The sequence below is a fragment of the Rhynchophorus ferrugineus genome, unplaced genomic scaffold, assembly GCF_030347505.1.
Source record: "Rhynchophorus ferrugineus isolate W39M unplaced genomic scaffold, kcgeb_rfMv2 rfM6, whole genome shotgun sequence".
In the NCBI taxonomy this organism is placed as follows: domain Eukaryota; kingdom Metazoa; phylum Arthropoda; class Insecta; order Coleoptera; family Curculionidae; genus Rhynchophorus; species Rhynchophorus ferrugineus.
In genome coordinates this window covers 26,644,245-26,657,262 of record NW_027472585.1, presented here as the reverse complement: position 1 = coordinate 26,657,262, position 13,018 = coordinate 26,644,245, and the positions used below count along the sequence as shown (strand labels likewise).

Sequence of the window (13,018 nt, the reverse complement as noted above, 5' to 3'; positions counted from 1 at the left end):
AATTCAAATGGGCATTTCATGAAATTCGATGTTTTGTATAAAAATACTATTATTTATGTTGATTTATTTAAATTAGTGTTAAAAAAGACTCGTTCTTTAAAACATACGGGTATTTTTAGACTGATTAGATTGATATTAATCATGATTAGGTAAACTTAATTATAACAAAGTACCAGTTTTTAGATATATAATAAAAATCACTTTTGAATAACTTTAAAGTGTATATTAATACTATACCACACTATAATGAATGCTAAATAACTTTTACATTAATGTTTTATTTTGGACTCCTACTTTTACTCAAAAAATTTCAGTCAAAATTATCTAACTTTTTACAAAAAAAAAAGAGAAACACAAATAAACGCAAATCATTAATACACATTTAGAGAACTATATAATACAATAAACAAAACTTTAAATATTGAAAACAATGGGATGTTACATCTTAGTGTATATGGAATGAGAGGTAACAGCTAATATTAGAAACGTCCTCCAAAGGACCGTTGAAGTCTTCCGCGGGTTCTTCTTGCCACTGTGCGATTGCCATAATTAGGCGGACTTCTGCCTCGATCTGAAATGCACACATTCAATATGTATCATTTACAAATAAAATGAACCAATTTACCGTTATGCCTAGAAGCTTGGCTTCTTTGGTCTCCCCAAACGAGTGGAGTAGGAGCCTGTCTCGTTCTTTGACTCATTGTTATTCTAGGCGATCTTCTAGCCGGATTTCCCATACTCCTCAGGGTTCTAGCTCTAGTAGAATTTGTACTTTGAGAGGCCTCGGCCTCTCGGCCTTCTTCCTCCCCCTCTTCAGTTGATGGCTGTTTTTCACCTTCCGAGCTTACCTGTAAAAATATAAAATATATAAAACTAGAGCGCGTATTAAAAGCAGATGCTGTTACCCCATCGTCGCCCTCAACTTCGACTCTATCACGAGGTTCTTCGGATGTTCCCGCTTGATTAGGCATCTCCTCTGATGTTGCCTCACTTCTATTTTCATCGCCTCCACTTACCAATCCTTGTGGTGCTTCAGCTGTAAGAAAAACTCAATTTTTCGTGGCTTTCTATAGTATAAAATTACCAATTTGTCATTCGGGTATTCATAATAATTAAGAAAACAATCTAAGAAATAAAATTTTATTTCACGCCATTAAACATATAATCCATATATGGTGAAAAGAATGTCCAATAAATATGGGCAGTGACTTGTTTTTAAAATAAATTTTGTTTACATATATCTTATACACCAAAGTATTGAATCTAGTATACGTTATAAATAACAAGTGTTTTATCCTGCATATATAGTTGCTAATGACGCATAAAATTAATGGGACACCGGGTAAAACACTTTCTCACAAGGTTTTAGTAAAAAATGTTTAAAATAATAAAAATTATAAAAAGGGGGTGCTAGTGAACGAGAGAAAATTTCGATGCTTTAATGTATTAACATTTTTTGTGTTCTTTGATTATTGAGAGGTACTTTAATTTTAATTGCTATATATGATCATATCGTTATATATTAATAGCCGCTAATAACAATGATTATGACTAATTTCAATACTGCATAAGCTAAATAATAAAAATTGTCTGTACTCAGGTATAGAATATAAAATCTTCAAAAGCACCACCTTTTGAGAATTTTAAATAAGAAATGCATCTCTAGATATTGATAATTTATAAAATACACTATTATCTATAAATCAGAAATGCAATTGCCATTTTTAATATTTCAATATAAAAATCAATGTGGTTGTTGAAAATAAAAACACATAATTTCGGCAAGATTGAAATAAAAATGAACATTATTCCTTTGACATGCTATTTAATATTCTATAGTAGTTCCTCTTTTCCTCAGTTGGACTTCAAGCTACTTGGGAAGCGCCATGTGCCTTGACCGCTCAACTTTGGAAAAGAAAAATCGCTGAATTAAAATCCTTGCCTAAACGAAGGCATCATAGAAGAATTACAACAATACATCATGATAAAGCTTTATCGATACGAGTGAAATTACTAATAATCATGACAACATCCAACACCAATTACAAGGGCTCATTCATAATTGTAACAAACTATTTTTATTTAAGAATGGTTACGTGGGTGTCATCTTAAAATAAATAAGTCTACATAAAAGTACATCTAACATCGACCTTTCTCAGTCCTTTCCTACATAAATGTTGACTTGAATACCATTAAAATTAGTTTCATCTTCTATAAATTATATTTGGTTATGGAAAAAAGTAATTTCATGTTTTCCTAGTAGGTGACTTTAAAGTCGCGTATCTGTAATATTTTTTAATGAGGCTATACTCAATTGAAAGGTAACGCCCATAGATCATTTTCTTCCTTAGATATATTCCCTTTAATTTAATCACCTAGACGTTATTGCGCTTGGAATGGGGATTTCAACAGGTGATTTTCGTTATATTTTGAAACTTTACCTCCAAAAAGGGATATGTCCGAAAGGCTCATGAATCTCTCTTTGGTTGGCCATTCATTAAATGAGCATATCAAATTCATTAAAATATCGAGGGAGACTGATATATTTCATCTTGATACATTGCTACAGAACATCTGCTCCAAACAGTTTTGAACCTTCCACATAAGACTGGATATCAACAGAAGGTCGGTAATATTTTTGAAATAAATGATTACGGACGATGAAAAGTAGATCACGTAGGACAGTAATGCGTGAAAAAGCTCGAGCCCAACAAATGGCCAACCCGACTCACTCCATTGTAAACTAATGCGATTGAAGCAGGCGAGTAAAAAAACAGCCAGAATTGATTAGTAGTATCACATATCTTTAGTGATAACGTAAATTTAGATGCATCTATCATATAAACTTCTTGATGATCTAAAATCTTAAAAATGACTTGTGGAAATTATTTGAGCAGCTTTTGACCAAATCACAGAAGTTTTATAGTGAGATAATAATGGTTTTATTAGAAAATTGGCAAAATGTCGAGCAAAACGGTACATATATCATCGATTAGTGTTTAGAATTTATATGAATACAGTTGCTTCGAAAAATATTTAAAAAACCTGAAATATTCTTTCCTCAACCCATTATAATTAAAAAGATTAAATATACTGAATTTCTGTAAAATTATAACAAGCTTTTGAAAGAATGCTGCAATATTTGAATATACACCCAATATAACCATGTATATCTTTCGTTTATGTTTGTTGAATAAATATAGCGATATACACATTACAGCTTATTTCTTTTAATGAGAGGATTTCATGCATTATATATTAACAAAACACTTACCGTCACTCTGGGTCGTCTGTTGCTCGTTTTGATCTTCAGTTACAACAGGTATAGATTCTTGCGGAGACGACTGTAATGGCGTTGTAGGTACGCTTCTTCCGGTGCCTGCAACAACAGTTCATTATTAAAATTCTCCTGTGCCCTACTAGTCCATGGGCTGGCCAAATTTGCAGGCGTTTCTGCTAATTTGTAAAAACTTGGAAGCCAAATATGAGGAAATTTTGCTGCGCTAAAAGATGAACCAAACCAAATTCATGTTATGAAATTTTGGGAGACACATCTAAACAACAGATAATAATCTATTACGTAAATAATTCAAATAAATAATTTTTACTATATATCAAAATAGCTGTGTTATTGGAATATAAAAAACTCTTATTAATACCTTTGTTTTATTAGAATTTTGGTATAAGAATTTTTTATGTAACAGCTTTAAAATAAATAAGCTCAAAATCCAAAATCGACCTCTTCTTATTGGTTTGTGCTTGAATTTTCTGATTAGTTTTATAAGAATGGTTTTCGTCGTTGCTTTGATGTGGACCCGGTGGTCAAACTTGGCCATCTCAGAGACTATCTGTACACCTACTATTGTCGTCAGCCTGTGGTACTTCTAGACGATGTTCAGGCACCGCTTCGCTCGTGCCACTACCGTGTGGATCACCGTGAGCGATGGGCCCGCTTGCCTGAGATGTTTCATTAAATGTAAAACGGCCACCGACGCTCGATGGCACATGGGGTGAACTGACTGCTTCGCCGAAACCATCCAGACGACGTGGCACAAAGAGCGTCGGAGTCGATGGTACGATGCCATCATCCAAACCAGCCTCGTCCAGTAGACTAGACAATGGTTGACGGTAAGGGAGAGGTGCTACTAATCTTGAACGGGTTGACGATGGACCTGGGGCAACCGAAGTCGATGCGATGTTGTCGCTAAACGTACCTATATTTGCTACTAAAAGCGGAATAAAAATAATATAGAACTACAAAAACGCCATACAAATATATAAACTATTTATATCGAAACAAAAAGCCAAATTAATGACGTGACAAATTTACTCTCAAAATCAACAAATAATTTTAAAATGAATTTGAATGAAATTTTCTAATAGTTTACACAATAAATGTTTTCTATTTAAAACTAATTAATATGATTCAATTTTGTTTAAGTTCACCAAATTTTAGATAAATAAATAATTTGCATGTAAAAAATCTGTGGCATCGAAAATTTATTTACCATCAGTGCCGCTGCTGATAGCTTGAGATTGAGCTTGTTGTTCAGTATTTTCAACATCCGGTCCTTCTTGAGTTTCACTCTGGTTTGGGACCTCACTAGAGTCATCAATGACTTCGACTTCATTTCCTCCTTCTTCTTCATCTTCTACTTCTTGACAATCAGCGTCTTCATAGTTATCTTGTTCCTTAATATTAAAAAAATATGTAGAAATGCGATACAATCATTGGAATAAAGACTATACCATTCCTTCTATATCATATCCCTCAGTATCATCTGGATCTTCTTGTTCATCCCCTTCGCCCTCATCAGGACCACCATCATCATCACTTTCAACAACAATTACATTGTCATCATCATGGTCGCGCTGGCTGCTGGTTGGCACCTGGTATTCAACTTCAATCCCACTATCACTCACTGTACCTTGTTGCTGAAATATTTTAAAATACAGGTATAGATTTTAGTTAATATAATAATATTGATAATGTGTACCTGTAGACGTGTTCTCTTATTCTGCTGCTGAGTTTTTGTTGATTGGTCTTGTCCTTGGCATACTTCTGTATCAGAATCTCGTTGTCTCTTCAAGCCGGCTTGAGTGGTGGTGACTGTATTGGAGCTGCTTGAACTAGTGCCCTGCTCTTGGGTAGAACCACTAGATGGCGGTTCCACTCTAGGGGACACCACCGCTAAAGCCTGTTGTTGAGGTGCCGTTTGTAATTGCATATTGCTATCATCATCTTCAGACGATTGAGTGGGTGGAACTGCTAGTTGTCTAGGTCCCAACATAGCAGAACTAGCTGAACTAGTTGCTGGAACGTAATCTGTGTGAGAAGACGTAGGACTACTGGACAAAGCTTCAATTGATGAAGATCCTGTGGTATGAACTTGTTGCTGTGGGGGAACTACAACAGCACTAGGTGTCTGGGTAGTGGGCAAAACGGCTGCAGTTCTTAACTGTTGGGACATAGGTCTTATGCTGGCTAAGGGGGTTTCTGCACCGCTGCGCCATGGAGGTATTGGTACTGATTGAGTTTGAGTGTTAGTTGAATGACCTGCCATTGGTTTGATATCAGCTGTTGGTCTTTCTGTCGATGTTTTTTCATTTGATGCTGAACTTGTACTTGGTTTTGAGCCTTGTTGTTGGCCAAGCTTTCTTTCTAATTGGTTTATCCTTTGGTTTAAAGATTCAATTTCTGCAACATGCGTTTCTTTATCTTGTTGCATTTTCTCAATTAATTCACCTTTCTCTTGTTGTAAGAGTGTAATTTTTTCAAGATGTGCGTTATTGCTATTTATGCTTTCACCGGATGATTCCCCATCAATCTCTGATCTACCTTTTTTACTAAGCTCATCTTTGAGGCTCGCATTTTGCTCAGTAAGACTCATTATTCTTTCTTTGGCATTTTTGAATAAAGTCTTATATTTCTCTTCGGTTTCTAAACTGGCTTGTTTTAAACTATCAATTTCTTTTTTAAAGTTTTCAATTTGTTCCTGACTACTAGATATTTGTTGGTTAAGCTGTTCTGTCGCTTCACGATGAGTTGCTTCTAATTGATTTATCTTTTCTTCATGTTCTGTTTGTTGTTGCTCTAACAATTCAGTTTGCTTGTCTGGGTTTGGTTCTTGTTCACTTTGATTTTGCTCGTTCTGTTTCATATTTTCAACCTCCTTAAGTTGATCTTCATACTGTTTTTTATATTTCTTCGCAATTCTACGCACTTGGGTGAAGTTGTTTCTTAATTCAGTTATGGTAACTTCTTTTCCAGCACTGTCTTCTGTAAGTACACGATTTTCTTCTATTAATTTATTGTTACTTTGGACTTGTTGGACTAAGTTCTCAGTCAATTGTGTCAATTCATTTTGAATAGTTGCGACCTGTTCTCTTAATGAGTTAATTTCTTCATTCTGATTTCGGCTTTGTGCATTAAGTGATTTTAACTGTTCTTCAAGCTTGAGGTTATTCTGTCTTAAAACATTATTGTCATCAGTAAGCTTAGTATTATTTCCTCGTTCTACAGTAAGTTGTTTGGCCAAAGTTTCTCTCTCTGTTTGAAGTTTCTTCCAGTCTTCTGGACTCGTTCGGTTTGTTTTCTCTATTAACTGATTAGCTCTCTGTCTCCATCTTGTACATTCTCCTCGTAAAGATATATTTTCTGTCTGCATTTGGTCTGCTTTAGTCATTAAATCACGATTTGTTTCTTGTAGTGGAGCAACTTCGGATTCAAGTTTTTCCGCGCGAACTCTCAATGCAGTCATTTCTGCCAGCAAATCATCGCGCTCTTGCCTTAGTGCTCTATTGCTGTCAGTAATGGCGTTCAGTGTCTCCAATTTACGTAACACTTCGGCGTGCTTTGCACCTGATACTACTGAAACTTCAGTTTTCTGCCTTTCAGTTTCGATTTGAGATTTAATTTCTTCCAACTGCTGGGTTACAGCATCAAATTGAGACTTTAACCTAAAGTGTTCAGCTTCTATAATATCTGCTTTGCTTACTGCAATATCTTTTTCTTGACGCAAGTACTTTATTATTTTTAGCAACTGTTCAGATGAGTTAACTTCATCTTCCGTTAAAGATCTATTGAGGGATATGTCAGCTGACGCAACGCTACTATTATGGGCATCTGCTGAAGTCTGCGCTTGTAATATATTTAGTTGTGTATTAAGTTGTTGAATTTGATCCAAAAGAAGGTTATTTTGCTGATCCATATTCTTAAAACGTTCTTCCAATTTCTCTCTTTCCTCATTTAAAATACATTGTTGTTCTTCAGAACTTTTTTGCTGTTGAGCTAAGTTTTCTTCAGCACGTATCTTTTCAGATTCTAAACGTTTACTTATGTCCAAGGTTTTATCAAGTTCTACCTTTAATTCAGTTAGACTCTGTAAATCAGTTGAATGAAGGGTAACTTCTCTAGCATATTTGTTTTCCACTACTTTCAATTGTTCATTTAACGATCTAATTTCGCTCAAAGCATTTTCTAACTGCTCTCTTGCTGTACGTAAATCCATATTACGAACATTTAACTCTTCTTGTAACTGCTGAGACTTGGTTTTTATATTTGCATTAGCCATATCCTGGTCATCCATATGTATAGATAATTCGCCTTGCAATTCTGAGCATTTTTCTTGAAGTTCTTTTATTACTTGTTTTTGGGAGTCAATTTCTGTTATTAATAATTGTTCCCGATCTTGAGCCTCTTTAAGTTGTTTCTCCGCACTCTCAGATATACTACAATATTCATCAGAAGCATCTTTCACTGTTTTTAATTTAGTTTTCAAGGTGTTAATTTCAGCTTGGGCATCAGTCAGTTGTTGTTCTAACTCCCTCAGTTTACGACCTTCTGCGCTGGAGTCCGGTATCGCAAACACAGAACTTTTAAGTTTCTTGGAAAGTTCCTCAATATACGTGGTTTTGTTGATTAATTCATCACGAGCCTCTACAAGTTCTTTGCGTAATTTGTCAGCATCTTTTTTCTCTTCTTCCATGCGTTCAGTAGCATGTTTAGCTTGTTTCTCCAAATGCTCAGACAAGGTTCTGAAGTTATTTTGTTCTTCCGCCAATCTCCTGCGTAATGAAGCACACTCCAGATGAGCTTCGTCAAGTTTTGCTTCCAGTCTTAATTTGCTTTCGGCATCATTTCTTTCTAAGGTGGCTTTAATCAATTCAATATTGCTTTGCAGTAAGTTTTGCTGGTGAGCATGTTTCTTATACATTTCGCATTCTTTTACAAGACGTCTTTCAGCATCTTTGAGCAGAGCATTTTCTTTTTGAATGTTAGATAGCATTACCTCTGCTTTGGATAATTTTGTTTGACTTTGTAGAGCTTCATCTTTAAGGTAGGTAGCAGCTTGCTCATGTTTAATTAGTGCTTCGCTATATATTTTATTCTGTTTCTCCAAAGCCGATATTTGTTTCCTGTAAACCTCAATGTTATTTTGTAACACTTTAAATTTTTCATCATTTAACTCCACTTGAGATGTTAATCTGCAGTTAAGTCTCGTTAACTCCTTAGCTTCTGATCTAATGGTTTCAATTTGATCTAAAAGTATCTTCTCATTATCTAGACGCTCTTTTCTATAAGTCTCACTTTCTTCTTTCAATTGCTCAATTTGTTTTTTATGTTTATCAATTTGGAGTTCTAAATCGTGCATTTTCTCATCATAGTTGGGAGAAGAGTCTGCATCTGATTGGGTCTTAGATGCTTCTCCATTTTCACCAGTTAAAAAGGATTTATCTAATGATATGTCTCCGGCACCCTTAGTTGCTTGAGTATATAAATTCTTGTACATATCCCTTTGATTCCTCAGTGTTGCCATCATTTTTGTTTGTTGGTCACGTTCTTCTAACAATTCACTTTGAGATTCTCTTAAATCTTCTAGTTTTTTTTGCATATTGGCTATAGATGCAGGATCAAATGATTCAGCCTCTTCTTGGCGTTCACTCAGCTCTCTAACAAGTGCTAGTAACTTTTGATTTGTAGCTTGAAGATCAGCAATATCGTTAAATGTAACTAATCGTTTAGTGATAATATCAGCAGAACTTACGCTGTCACTTAAATCGTTATCAGTAGAAATTGAAGAAGAACCAATTCGCGAATGTTCTACTTCCTGAAGTAAATGTACTACTTGCCTAGACAAATCGACGACCTCTTTCTTAAGTCGTTCATTTTCTCTCATAACTTGATTTTCCATTCTTCTGTTCTCCAAATTGCTTTCGCGGAGTTGTTGTAGTTCTGCTAAGAGGGAATCATTTGAAGCTTTTAGTTCTTCATTGGCATCAACAGCATCATTGTAATCTTGACGAAGTTTTTTGATCATAGGACCTTTTTGCTCAATTTCTTTTAATACACATGTAACATAGCTATTTAATCTAGCACATTCTTCATCTTTATTTGCTAATTGTTCGCTTACAGAAACATAACGCGAATACATTTCAGTGTAAGTCATACCAGATTTTACCAGTCTTGGAGGTGCGGAAGTAGTAGGAGATAATCCTGGTAAAATTTGAAAAAATAAAAATAACTCTATTAAAAATATTGTTTATCCATACCTTCAACACTTTTTCCAAATGTATCATTTTTGTTTTGTTCAATAATTTCATTAGCTGTTTCCAGTTCTTTTTTCAACATAGCTATACAGTCATTTTTCTTTGCAAGTATTTCTTCATTAGCAAGCACCGATTCTTTATGTTTAGTCTCTAAATCACCATACTGTTCAGTGGCTTGTTTCAAAAGCTCTTGAACCTTAAATTGCAGTATAATGTAAGTAACTGTACAATCCAACATGTAAATTGTTTTAAAATTATTATTTGCTTTTAATTACAATTAAAATATCTGTATGTACTTTAATTAGATTATTAATGTTAGTGCATATATACAAACGGCAATTAAAATAAATTTACAAATTCTACTTTTTACCTAAATCTAAATACATACAGATTAAGTTCAGATGAAGTGTACCAACCTCACTTAAAGCATCTTTTAGTTCCTGAGCATGCTGCTGACTTTCTTCATACATTGATTTATATGCATTTGCCATCTTAGTTTTTGCTTCAATTTCACATACATATGATTCAGTCATTTTTAAATGAGTCTCATTTTGTGAAAATAACTTCTGAGCTAATTCTTCATTTCTTGAAGTTAAATTCTGGTTAAGCTCTGTCAAACTTTTAACATGTTCATTAGCTACTGACAATTCCTGAGTTTTTTCAGTTAACTTGGTCTCTAATTGAATGCAACGAGATGTGTTGTCACGTCGCATGTTGAGTAATTCTTCTGTACGTTGTTGTAACTCACCTAATTATAATTAAGAATTAATATATAAGTGTATATACATATTTGAAGATGTTATTACCTGTCAAGCTTTCTATCTGACTGTTCATTAAAGACCTCTCCTGTTCTAAACGTTTTTCTTTATATTCCAAAGTAACCTTCATGGAAGCAACTTCATCTGCTTTAGCTAATGCTTCACATTTTGTATTGACTGCATCTTCCAACTGTTTCGTTAAAGTATTGACATCTAATTGCATGCGCTCAATTTCGGCATTACGTCTTTGAATCATTTTAAGATGTTCATCTCGCTCATCTACTGCAAGATTTCTTTGATGTCGAAATTCTGCTGATTCAGCTTCTAACTGATTTGATTGACTTTGTAACTTTATTAATTCAGCGGATAGTTTGGATACTTGTGACTCAAGCTCAGTAATAGAAGTGCTAGCTGCTTCCAATCTCGCTTTAAGCGCTTCATTCTCGGTTTGGACAGATTCATTTTGTTCTTTAAGTTCAGTGTAACTTTTTTCTATTGAATAATTATTAAATAAGATTTTCCCTACTCGAAACTAAATTAGGCCATTTTGAAAAGCTTACCTGAATTAGAAGTCTTTGTTTCTAAAAGGGCTTTCGAAGTAATGAATTCTTCAAATTTTTCATTGACGAACTTTGAAATTTTTTTGCCAATTTCGGTAGGTACAGTTTGCCATTCTTCTTGACTCACAACCGGAGCAAAAATGCATGTATCCATTATTTTGTATACTTTGCACACTAACCTATCGTTTAAGTCAACTAAGAACAATACATCTCATATAAAAAACAAGTATGTTTAAACTATTTTATAGGGAAGCATCAGAATGTGAACCAGTACGCATTTTCACTTTGCAGAAGAAAACATGCCGGTAAACGAGGCTACGTTGCCAAAGTTAATATTCGCAAGTTTTATTTATGTTGGTATTTAACAGGATCACTCATATAAAGTTAAGCAGACAAATTAAAATACTCTCAATATAAAAAAGTATTTTGCCAATATTTTTTGTCTATTGCATTATTAAATATTGTAAAACTAAATATGAAAACTAAGAATTTTTAATTGAATTTCCTCTATTTGACGTATTTTAGCGATATTTGGCATTCCGGTGGAAAATGACATTTCTTAACGACTGTTTAGCCAACATAATTTTGAATATAAGATATAATCTGATATTAAAAATATCATGATAGGAATATTATAATTCTACAAAAAGTTACACATAAGCGTACAATTCATCAGTAAATTTATATCAATTGAATTAAAAGGGCATTTTAAGCTTCATACTAGAAATATTTTTTTGCTAATGCTTTAATATTGTGGTAGCAATGTATATATAAAAATGATCTACTTTATCGGTTAAGTTTTAAAGCTTAACAATATGGCAGTTTGTATTTTTCAATTTAATGGTTATTTTATGTGTTAAAAATATGTCAGATGTTGTGAAGTCTGTGACTCGAGGGGATTATTTGGATATAACAAAAAGCACTAGGAATGTTCAGGCCCAAGAACAGGAAATGAAAGACTGTATTGAGTTTTTAAAGATTGCAAATGAGAAATATAGGCAAAATAAAATAATTTTGGAAGCAATTGAAGACTGTTTGGATGATGAGAACAATTTGGACGACAACTTGAAAAACAAGATAAGAAGTATAATTTTAAGTCAAGAACTTTCACAAATTAGTGTGACTGAAAATACTTCAGAATTACAACCATACAATGGTGTTCTGGGAGTGCCATTAATTAATTGTGAACTGACATATTCAGAAAGTAACAAATTGACAACATGCCTGAAGTACAATTTAGAAACAAAATATCAAAAATTAAAGAAAGCTTATTTTTCATTGTTGGGTAAAGATTTCACGCAGTTAAATATTAAAGATATTGATGATCCTTTGAAAATATCGCAGGAGGATGAAGAATTAATGCAGTATAAAAAGGAACTAATTGTTGAACAAGAATCTTACATCAGTCAGCAGCTTCAGTTGTTGGATCTCTTGGATGAATTAAAGAATTTTAGATTAAAAAGTGTACCCAAACTGGCCGAGCAAAAGATTGATGAAAGTAAAATTAGATCTAAGATAAATTATTTGAAGTCATTGTTAACAACTGAAAAATGTAGAGTAGATGTTTTTATGGAAACAAGTTATTCTATTAAAGCATACACAGAGCTTATAAAAGACATAAAAGATCAACAGGAAGAATTAAAAGCAGAAATTGGTAGGCTTATAGATTTGAAGAAAAAATATAAACATATATCATCTATGGAATATAATGAAATTCTAAAATCTTATCTCCAATACAAATCAGCATTTGAAAAGAAGAAGAAAATTTATGAATGTATACATGGAAAATCGTAACACCAGCTTTAAGTTTACAAATCAAATAAATATTTATTGTATTCTAAGAATCTTTCATATTTGTATATTAATTTTATGTAGTTTATAGATGTATATATAGTATATGTACATGTTCAGTAAGAGCATAAAAAACGTAATATAAATTTTGCTTTTTGAATCTATTTTTTCTTACTAAACTAGTAGATCGTAGAATAGACACGCTCAGGATGTGATCTCCCAAGTATAGGGATCTAACCAAAGTTTGTTGGTCAGAGTCACATGAGGGTCCATAAAGAGGGTTTATTTATTATGGGAAATTAAAAAATATTTATATTAGCAGGGAATTAAAAAATAAAATACTTTATTTAAATACTAGTT

General features: G+C 33.4%; 2 protein-coding genes across 7 annotated transcripts; one reads left to right on the top strand and one right to left on the bottom strand.

The window, feature by feature from the left end:
- Positions 1–201: 201 nt before the first annotated feature.
- Mgtor (nuclear basket protein megator) lies at positions 202–11,193 on the bottom strand. 6 transcript variants are annotated; one of them, XM_076407777.1, is made up of 12 exons: positions 10,868–11,193; positions 10,356–10,799; positions 9,966–10,297; positions 9,553–9,745; positions 4,998–9,496; positions 4,750–4,935; positions 4,509–4,692; positions 3,861–4,226; positions 3,275–3,379; positions 906–1,036; positions 626–848; positions 202–571 (listed from the first exon to the last, which is right to left on the bottom strand). In XM_076407777.1, exons 1-12 carry the CDS (start codon positions 11,019–11,021, stop codon positions 480–482), a joined length of 6,909 nt encoding a protein of 2,302 aa, XP_076263892.1. In that variant the 5' UTR covers positions 11,022–11,193; the 3' UTR covers positions 202–479. The 6 variants fall into 6 exon arrangements, with proteins under 6 accessions (XP_076263892.1, XP_076263894.1, XP_076263895.1 ...); XM_076407779.1 differs by having other exon boundaries at positions 3,861–4,223; XM_076407780.1 differs by lacking the exon at positions 3,861–4,226.
- Positions 11,194–11,636: 443 nt separating this feature from the next.
- Positions 11,637–12,818, top strand: LOC143198652 (uncharacterized). The gene has a single exon (XM_076407995.1). It carries the CDS (start codon positions 11,708–11,710, stop codon positions 12,659–12,661), a length of 954 nt encoding a protein of 317 aa, XP_076264110.1. The 5' UTR covers positions 11,637–11,707; the 3' UTR covers positions 12,662–12,818.
- The last annotated feature ends 200 nt before the right edge of the window (positions 12,819–13,018 follow it).

What these genes read in the sequence shown, in the direction of transcription:
- Mgtor (XM_076407777.1), bottom strand. Translation starts at nt 11,021, where the DNA reads ATGGATACATGCATTTTTGCTCCGGTTGTGAGTCAAGAAGAATGGCAA. An exon ending in ATAAGAGAACACGTCTACAG is followed by an intron (nt 4,936 to 4,997) that starts GTACACATTATC and finishes AAAATATTTCAG; the next exon opens with CAACAAGGTACAGTGAGTGA. An exon ending in AAGTTGAGGGCGACGATGGG is followed by an intron (nt 849 to 905) that starts GTAACAGCATCT and finishes ATATTTTTACAG; the next exon opens with GTAAGCTCGGAAGGTGAAAA.
- LOC143198652 (XM_076407995.1), top strand. Translation starts at nt 11,708, where the DNA reads ATGGTTATTTTATGTGTTAAAAATATGTCAGATGTTGTGAAGTCTGTG.